General features: G+C 42.3%; 2 protein-coding genes across 4 annotated transcripts in view; one reads left to right on the forward strand and one right to left on the reverse strand.

The window, feature by feature from the left end:
- Nucleotides 1-4,972, forward strand: part of smtnb (smoothelin b) — a 42,725-nt gene extending 37,753 nt beyond the window's left edge. For both annotated transcript variants that reach the window (XM_020602349.1, XM_020602350.1), the window contains 5 exons: nt 60-230; nt 322-448; nt 619-770; nt 2,205-2,382; nt 3,363-4,972. In XM_020602349.1, the coding sequence (XP_020458005.1) occupies nt 60-230; nt 322-448; nt 619-770; nt 2,205-2,352 (598 nt within the window). In that variant the 3' untranslated portion in view covers nt 2,353-2,382; nt 3,363-4,972. The remainder of the gene's footprint in view (nt 1-59; nt 231-321; nt 449-618; nt 771-2,204; nt 2,383-3,362) is intronic.
- Nucleotides 4,973-5,024: 52 nt separating this feature from the next.
- Nucleotides 5,025-8,114, reverse strand: selenom (selenoprotein M). Of its 2 annotated transcripts, none has more exons than XM_020602353.1 (6): nt 7,906-8,114; nt 7,091-7,126; nt 6,900-6,934; nt 5,959-6,037; nt 5,454-5,703; nt 5,025-5,381 (listed from the first exon to the last, which is right to left on the reverse strand). In XM_020602353.1, exons 1-5 carry the CDS (start codon nt 8,002-8,004, stop codon nt 5,473-5,475), a joined length of 480 nt encoding a protein of 159 aa, XP_020458009.1. In that variant the 5' UTR covers nt 8,005-8,114; the 3' UTR covers nt 5,025-5,381; nt 5,454-5,472. The 2 variants fall into 2 exon arrangements, with proteins under 2 accessions (XP_020458009.1, XP_020458008.1); XM_020602352.1 differs by having other exon boundaries at nt 5,025-5,362; nt 7,906-8,113.
- Between the last annotated feature and the right edge of the window lie 1,686 nt (nt 8,115-9,800).

Raw genomic sequence — 9,800 nt, forward strand, 5'->3', positions numbered from 1 at the left:
ACCATATTAAAATCCCTGCACTTTCACAAATTAACTTGATGTACATGTCACTGTCTTAGTGTGTTTGATCGTGAGGATGACACGTCGTCTCGCAGCAGTGGGATGGCAGCCGTGGAGCGAAGGCAGGCAGAGAGGCGCAAAGAAGTGATGAGAGCTCAGACTCTGCCAAAGACTTCTGCCATGCAAGCCCGCAAAGCCATGATGGAGAAGCTGGAGAAGGAGGGAGGCAGGTAAGGATAAACAGGGGGTCAGCACTACTAAAGAAAGAAAAGGAGCAGGTTGAAGCATGTAAATATTAATACAAATGTGAATTTCTTGTAGCTCTGGAAATCAGGCTGTTGCCAAAGTAAACAAGGTCCAGCGTTCCACCAGCTTTGGTGTGCCCAACGCAAACTCCATCAAGCAGATGCTGCTCGACTGGTGCCGTGCCAAGACCCGTTCATATGAGGTGAGCCAACCATCCACAGCAACCCACTGTGTGTGTTTGTGCTCTTTAATGTGATCCAGGATACCTGGAGCTGAACCTGATGATTAAAACAAGATAGGCTGAGCTAATATTTTCCTGTGCTGGGAATCCGTCACTGCCTCCTGATCTAGTCTGGTTGTTTTCATCCTCAGCATGTGGATATTCAGAATTTTTCATCTAGCTGGAGCGATGGCATGGCATTTTGTGCCCTGGTGCACCATTTCTTCCCTGAAGCCTTTGACTACAGCTCCCTGAGCCCCAGCAATCGCAGGCAAAACTTTGAGGTGGCCTTCAACGCTGCAGAGTGAGTACACACAAAAGACGTGTTTGTCTGAGTAATGTGCACTAACCACATCAGTTTGGGTGTTGAGTGAGAGCATCAGCCGACATTATGGAGAAACCACATCAACTGCGGTGAACTTTCACTGTTGTTAAAATAAAACATGAAGAAACCAGCTGAGAAAGCTACTGTAGGTAAAGACATCATCTTCCAAGCAAGGTAATCATGGTGTGAATACACAACAATCCAACACAGTTTTTATGCACTGCTCCCAGGCAAAAACACATTTCCCTTTCTTTGCATAGTCCAGATTTTCCTGTCCTTGTCTCATTTGCCTGTAAAATGCATATAGCTTTTATTTAGCGTTGCTCTTTGCCAACATCTACTTGAACCTGAAGAGACGGACCAAGAGCATGCGGAGACTCCTTGACTGATGTCAGAGTGTTAACTGTCCCTGTCTCTCCCAGGTGTATCAAGCCCCCTCAAGGCTGAGTGAGACCCATTACTACTCTAATAACTCCACATCTAAATCGCCATTCTCCACCATTCCTCTACTATGAGTAACCCATGAGCAAAGTCTCCCCAAAAACCACCAGGTTAAAAAACAAACAGGCATTTGGCTGTGCCTGCAATACCTTCCCTGCCTTGAAATCTGTTACCCTTTCATCTCCTTTTCGTTTTCTCATCCCTCTTTCATCACATCATTTTCACTTGTGAAGCCCCTCCACCTACCTGCGTGTGTGTGTTCACATGCTCCTAGTCAGATAATGTCCATTCTGCTGTTTATTATAGTGATTTATAATGTTGACACTGGCCTGACACCCAACCACAGCCCGTTTTTCCACCTTTGTGTTGCACTATCACTCACGTCCCCAGGCACTCCCGAGCCCCCCAGTACTGTACACTCACTCACACACAGACACACCATGCTGTGCACCAGTCTGTTTTTAGAGTCACATTAAGGTTGTATCATTGTGTGTTTTTATTTCCTTGTTGTTTTTTTCATTGTGTCTTGTATTTCTGACAGAACGTAGTCCTATCGAAATGGTCAAAACTCTCTTGTCCTAGTGCACAGAAAAAAACAACAAGAAACAAAAAGGCTAAATGAGCATCACCAGACGCTCATTTGACATTTTGTTTTGTCTTATGTATGTACAGTATGTGTGTGCCACATACTGTATTTATCATGATGTTCATGAAGCATGTCAACTCATGGATATATTTGTGAACACAGAATGTAATGTTATTGTTTTTTTGTGTCCTTTCTCCCTCCCTCTGTCTTTTCACCCTGAATTTTTTATGTTTGGCTGCTCACTGCTTTATCTGTTTTTTTCCCCCCCTCTTTTCCACACTTTGTCCTGTTCCTTCTGTCTTCTTCCTCTCCTCTACTTTGGTTCTGTTTGGGTCTTCCTTTCCTTCCTTTCCCCAACCCCACCCCCTACCGGTCGTGGGCCACAGGAAACTTGTGGACTGTCCTCAGCTGTTGGATGTGGACGACATGGTGAAGCTGCGTGAGCCGGATTGGAAGTGTGTGTACACGTACCTGCAGGAGTTCTACAGGGGTCTGGTGACGAAAGGCCTGGTTAAAACCAAAAACTCCTCCTAGAGTCGCAACCCACCTAAAACTGAACCCATGGTGAGAGAGGGGACGAGACTACGAAGGAACCGCACTTTGGTTCTGATAGACCTAATGGAATGGAGAGTGTGTGCGGGTGGGTGTGTGTGTGTGTGTGTGTGTGTGTGTGTGTAACTACACGTTTGTACCAGCTGATGGATTTATACCGGACGCAGTGGGTCAGAAAACTCCTTAATTGGCTGCTTTTGGATATTTGATCCTTCTTGTTAATCTGAAGCTACAGAGGTCCAAAGTACCAAACATGGTGTGCGTGTGTGCGTGCGTGTGTATTCCATGTGTGCATTTCTGCATAGCCAGACTATGGCCCAGGCAGAGAGCCAGAACCATCTGCAGCTCAACACTTTAAAAGGATCGGCTGTATCACAGTGTTTCAAACAGAGGAGTTAAGAAACAAAGCAGAGAATGGAAAGGCTTTGTTGTTCCCTGACTTGATCTGAGTTTACAGGTGTTTATGCTTTTGGATTGTAAAGCCTTTTAAAGATACTTTAATAGTAAAGTGCAGAATGACCTATGTCTACACTTCCTTAAATAACAGAGCAAATTTTACTGGCATTTATTTTCTTGTGCTGTTCCTGCTATATTCTTTGCTTGTATTGACATCTCAGAGGCTTTACAGTGTGAGGAGAGTTCGCCACCTTGTGCTGACTCTCTGCATACGTCACATGTGGTTCCTAAAACTGGTCATCCAAAGAAAGCTTTTAAAGGTTTTTCCACACTGATTTAGAGAACGGAGAGAAAAAAGGTGTATATTAAAAAATAAGTAGAGTATAATCGCACCAAGGAGGGGCCAGAGCTTGTCAATGCAGAGGTGGGTGTTGCTTTTAGTTGCTGATCATGAGAAAGCACCTGATGGATAAGTAAATAATCATGACTAAACTTGGTTTGTACATTCCTCTCTACACCGTCTCTGGCCCTCTCCCAGCCTGTGTATACATCCCTCCCCTTTAATACACACTGTTTCTTGTATGCCTGTTTCTCAGGACCTACGTCGACTGCATGCCTTTGCTGGAAGTGGAGGACATGATGATCATGGGTAATAAACCCGACTCCAAATGTGTCTTCACCTATGTACAGTCACTGGTCAACCACCTGCGCAGATACCAGATGGCCATGGGTCAGCCCTATGACCTCTGACCTGTACACGGTGAGCGTCCAGCCTTGACATGGCGTCTTCCCCCCTGGCCCCTCCCAGGCTTCACCTTCGCAGGCTGGGTCACAGAGTTGCACCTCTGATGGACACGTTGGGGGTATTGTGTTAGTGTGTCAGTTAGCTTATTATCTTTATTGGCAGTGGTGATGTGTGTTCATTATTTCAGTTCTCTTCTGGACTCGCATCGGTCACACAAAGTCCACCTTTCTCCAGAACAAGAGCACCAGTGGGTTTTGTTTAATGACTACCTATTAAGCTTTAAGATTTTGCATCATCTTTTGTACTCAAACTTTGTACCAGGGGATATGAATGAGCAGCAGCTGTGTCACTAAGCCAGTGTACTGAAAACACCTCAAGAGGAAAAAGAAATATTTTTATAACATTTCCCCTTTTAAATTATTTATACATACAGTTTGCTCTTCTACACTTGTGTAATTATTGTAATTTGTTATCTGTGCTGTTGGTAATTCCACTGAAGAAAAAAATATACGCGACCATGTAATGCAGTATTTGGTTTTCATTTTGGTACATTTACCCAGCTCTGGTTGCTTGAAATGTTAAGTAAGTTATTAAAATTCTCATAATCAGTTAGCAAATTACTATTTAATACATAAACCCAGGGATGTTTTTTTCCTCATGGTTCAAATGGATGCAACACGGTTACTGTTGAATTCCAGCACCGAGTAATCTCACCTGTCTGAACAGTGCTACTGAGAACATGCTAAAGATTTCTATCTCTCCTGGATCATTGTATCAACATTATATTATTCTAAGAAGAAAAGATGCTACATGTTTTTTTTTATTCAGGTAAGAGCGCACACACGAGGAGTGTGTTGCGGTCTGATGTCAAACAGCTGAACGGTATCATTACTTGATGTTTCTTACTGACCGGCTGCATATGTGCAAAAAAACAGCATAACTGCTTTGCCACCATTGTCCCCCTGCATCATTGCCTCACCTTGCCACACACACTCACATAGCTCCATATTAATGCTTGAGTACATTTGTTTTTAATCTATTTTTTTTTATTTTGTTACTGTGTACATTATGTTTTTAAAGTAAGCGAATAAGCTCTAGCTGAAACAAATTGGGTTAGTTTGTGGACATGGGTCTCATGAAAGCCGGCTTTCAGAATAAACATGAGTAATCGTGACATAACTGTAGATTTTACAACAAGATGCTAGGAAATAAGGGCTTTTATCCTGCTTATAAAATTTAGGTTCCTTTTGATTTGGTGAGAATTGTCTGTTAAAGCTCAGCTTTGTTAGGTTTAGAGAAATGATCTGAGAATTGTTCCACTACTGTCAACTAAAAAAAAAAACTAATACTGTTCATGAAGCAGCAAGTGCTTTCTGTAAGAACTTAAACACGTTGAAATGTCATGTTTCTGTGCACCACAGTTAAATGTGAATTAACAATTAAACCAGTTTAAGAAATGAATTTGTTTTGTGGGAGATTATTCTACACTTTAGAGCGCAAGAGCAGGAGCTGAGAGAGAGATTTTTAAAAAATATTTAATTTTTTTCTTTTATAATCCAGTTTGAATCATCTTGTGTCTATCAGTCCAACCCACCAGAAACATGTCTCATCAACCTCAGGCCGGTCAGAAGATTTTCAGCCTGGAGCTTCATTCAGTTTCACAGTAGGTAGGACGCAAATGAGACACGAGAACTCAAGACAGGTGAAGATGCTGACAGCAGCTCACACATGATGGAACAAAAAACAATGACAAATGCGCTTCTTTAGAACAAATGGCATGAAAAATGTGTTATGTGCAAATTCAGGCTGTGTCCTTCCCCAGGAGCTGATCCATGATCTGCTGGCCTTATTCTGAAATGACAAAACATTGCTGTTGTCAGGTGTAATAAGCAGCTGGTCATGGAGCAGCTGCGGGGGCCGAGTGTCGTGGTTAAATTCGTACTTTTCTCCACTCTGACAGGTTATAGGTCAGTGTGCTCGACTTCTGCATTGGGATCTGAGGATGTGTTCTCTGTGGCAAGAGAGGAAGTGGAAGGTTTGTCGGCTGGCTCGTCTTTAAATGGGCTGTCTTTGGCAGGAGAGAAGCGGAACTCCTCTGGCACCTCATCCTCAGGTTGAGCCTTCTTATAGAAACCCAGGTTCCCCAGGAGAGCGTTAATCTCAGAGCGGGTCATGTCAGACAGGGGAATCCGCTGTGGAAGAGCACATGGGTTAAAGAATGACTCCACAGTAACCTTACTTTTCTGTCACTGTTAAAGGATAAAGTTGTCATTTTCTATATTAAGAGTTTTTTAAACATTCCCCATATATAGACTAAAACCAAAAATGATTTGCCTCTATTCACAGTTGATGTCTGTCAGTTCTGGATTAGTTTAATAGTCTGTGCCTTAGACCTCTGTAGTAGGTTAAAATAAAATAAAAATAAATGCATAGCCAGGAAGACTTACATCCAACTCTTCATAATAATGGTTCAGGAGGACAAGCTCAGGGTCGGCCCCAGGAATGTGCTTCATCACCAGGTTATGGCTGACATTGTGGTCAAGGGCTGGCGAGGAGGAAAACTGTTCTTTGCAACTTAGAAATGCATAGTGTTGGGGAAGCGACTTTGAAAGTGTAGCTTTACAAGCTACTGATTAGTTCACACTGGAAGAAGTTGAACTACAGTAAAACTACCATAGGGAAACCTCTGATTTGGTTAAAGCTAAGGAGTTCAAACTGCCTTGTAAAAAAAATAAATAAATAAAAAAAAGATGAAATTGACATTGTGATACAAAGTATAATACAAAAAGTCACATGCCACTCAGTTAAGTTTATTACCTGAGACCTAAACAAAACAATCTCATCTGGGCTTTTCACAAGGACAAAACTAAAGAAAAATAATATTTTTGTTGTAAATAAATCTCGATTTTAGATTTTCTGACTAGAACTAAAACAGTAGAGAAAAAATATTTAACTTGCGCCTTTTAAACTGTTTGACCAACTTGAGCACTGGTCTAAAAATGGACCTGTTGGCTTACTTCTTGGTTTTCTAACATCTAACCTGTACAATCTTAACTGCAACAGTTTTCAACTTGTACTTGATTAGACAGTATTAACAGCTTGAACACTGGTCTAAATAATGGGCCTGTCATTTCTTTTGTCAGAGTAGCATCTCTTGTTCATATGACACATGACCTGTCTCTTTAAGTCAGTTACATTGCTGAAATAATTTTAAATCCTTCCTTTCCTTTTATAGCCTGAAACTGTTTCTAGTTCCAGTACTTCACAAAAATGGCACAAATGTAATTTAACTACTTCAGTCACTATGCAAATATAAATGCAGTCAAGTAGTGTAGTGTAATTACAGTACATAAGAACAAGTGGGTGATGTACTTCAGTCAAAGGATACTACAGAGGAATATCCTGGACCACAAAGGCTTTGACCTGCAGACAGAGATGGGCATTAACGTGATATCTGCTGGGGGTTACATGAAACCCTGAACTTAAAATGTGTCTCAGAGAGTTAACACATTCAGGTAGGGATTAGGCTTCAGGCTGCTCTCACGCTGGCTCTGTGTGCTGATCAGAGAGGACACTTACCTCTCTGAGCCTGTTCAGCTGTCATCCACCACATGTCTGGAAAGAGAGAACATTAGACACAGGAAATGGTCACAAGTACTTAGGAAAAGAAACATCGCCAGGGTTAGGTGAATGATGATTTAACTTATGGGTTGTGGCTACTGAAATGTGTCTTTTATGCATATTTTCTTCCACAGCAGCTTCTTTGTGGCAGTTTTGGTTAGGTTCCCTGTTCAAATACTCAGCAAGCCTCTCTAATGTTGTGGTGTCACTGCAGCATTGCACCTTTTGTACAGAGCACAGATTCAGGAAGGCTTCTGGGAAGGATACCTAACCCATTTTTGCAGAAATCTGAGTCTCACTGGCAACAGATAGCATGCTTTTCTTCAGAGTCGCTGGCAAGTTGGTGATTGGGTGACACCCTGGGGGAAACTGCATGCTTTCTCACAAAAAGACTGGTAGAGTTTCAGAAGGTTTTGTGCAGGAGTCTGACCTCCTGATCACACCCCGAGCCCCTTTTCTATCTTAAAGCGATCACCAAGTTACTTGGTAGTGCATAGTATGAATACTGAAAATAATAAAGTGCGAACTGCAGCCAATACAGCACAGCCTGCGTGCTCGATTGGGTAACGTAATATACCGTAAACACACTGGAGATCCAATCATTTTACTACAGCTCTATCATCTTCCTCCCACCTAGAAGAATCACTCTCGCATGCGCACAACACGAAAGTGTGAGATAAAAATCTCCATTCACACATTTCAAAGAGCCTGCCGTCACGTAAACCGAATCTATTTTAGGTGTGAATCGTAGTATAAACAAGGCTACAATGTACCTCCACCCTCGCTTTTGCGAGCCCGTCCAGTTTCTTCAGATCCACGTCGTAGGCCGAGGCGCACTGAAGTAAACTGGCCAACACGATCAGCCACATCATTCCTCCCGGTTCAGGTCGCGGACCAGGACTCGGTCTGCTCCAGGATCAGTACCTGGAGAGGTCTAGAGGTAACTGAGCTACGGAGTCGAGGGGGAGGAGAGATGATGTGCAACATGTCACGTCCGGAAATCTTGCCACGTCAAATATTTCTCTCAGAGGACACGGAGGAGCGGGCGCGCATTGGTTGTCCGCGACGTACCCATCAGATTTAATGTACAATTTATGGTTTAAACTTAATGAAACTATACACATTATGAGACATTGGCTACTTCTTTTTATTTTATTCCCTGCACGATTTATATTTCTAAACAATAATGATAGATGCTGTAGTAAAGATATTTTACTATTGCATTATGTTTTACATTGCTGCATAATTACAAGTGTCTACATGAAGTGGAAAATGAGGTAAAACGATCATAAGGGTAATGAGACACTTCTTGTTTCTGGGCAATTCTATACAAAGGCAGTCACGTGATCCCAGATTTAGGAGGAGTTACCTGTGACTACAAAAGGTGAGCATCCAGTCGAGGAATGAGGTCTTTGCCAGTTTATCCTCTGTATTATACAGACACAGGACAATTTTTTTTTTACATATTTGTGTTTGTCAGAAAAAAATGAGGACATGGACTATGAAGAACATTTTTCAAAAATGTCGAGGCAAATGCTCACAAACGTTGCAGGCATATTCAAATTTATATTGTGCTTATTTTTACTTCTGTTCTTTGTTAAAATAGTTGCTGACACAACATAATACCATTTTCAACACCACTGGAGACTGGACAGTCACTGTGTTCATTACAGGGCTTCTGGATTATATTGTACATTGAGTGAGAACAAGGATTCCTACTGTTATCTCCTTTTTCATGTGCCTAGAGGGAAGTTTGCCATTTTTCCAGATTTTATGGACATTTTTCAAAAGCAGCTCAGGAACCATTTGTTTTGAGCTGCAAACAAACAGCAGATAGGGATGTAACATGGTGCAGCAAAATGGTTTTAGAAGTCATACAAGCTGTTTTCACACATGAACTCTGGACTATGCCTGTGGAATCAGGTCTGGACTTTGTCCAGAGTTGCCCCTTTCACACATGTAGCACACAACAGGAGATAGTTCATGTCAGATGTGTTCTCACCTGTTGGAAATAGTCCGTTTGGTTTATGTGAGCAGGGAGTGCCTGGGTGGACCACGCAGGATGCATGCAACGACATGGTCACATAGCCAGTTTGTAATTTGGTGCACAATGCATGAAACGACATGGTCACATAAGTTTGTAATTTGGTCATAAACAACGGTGCCTCTTGCCATTCCTTAAATGAGTCTGATTCTGGTGCCAGCTCTTAACAACAGAAGTTTCTGAATCTTGTGGTGTCTCTAGTTGGATATTGTCATTGGTGTCTTCATTAGAAATGACTGTTTCTCTTCACCATCAGATGTTTGCTTTCTTCCAGTTTTGTGCCGGTCGCATGACAGAACATCGCCAACATACCCACTACCTCTGTGTGAATACTCAGGACTATAGGTGGCTGTTTTCTCACATGGGCTCACTTCAACTTGTGTAAACATTTTGTGGCCTTTGTAGGGGAGCTGACAGGGTTATGTTGGGGTGGACTAACTTGGACATTTGCATTATCTCATACAGCTCATCTGGGTAAACATCTTGCCACAGTATATCAGCAGGGACCGTGTGGAGAGGGTGCTGACCTTCTGCTTTCTGGGAGTCCACATTAAGGAGGAATACCTCTGGATTGCTTAAAAAGGCCCAGCAGAGACTGTACTTCCTACGGGTGCTCAGGAAGAA

This window comes from Monopterus albus, unplaced genomic scaffold, assembly GCF_001952655.1.
Source record: "Monopterus albus unplaced genomic scaffold, M_albus_1.0 scaffold56.1, whole genome shotgun sequence".
In the NCBI taxonomy this organism is placed as follows: domain Eukaryota; kingdom Metazoa; phylum Chordata; class Actinopteri; order Synbranchiformes; family Synbranchidae; genus Monopterus; species Monopterus albus.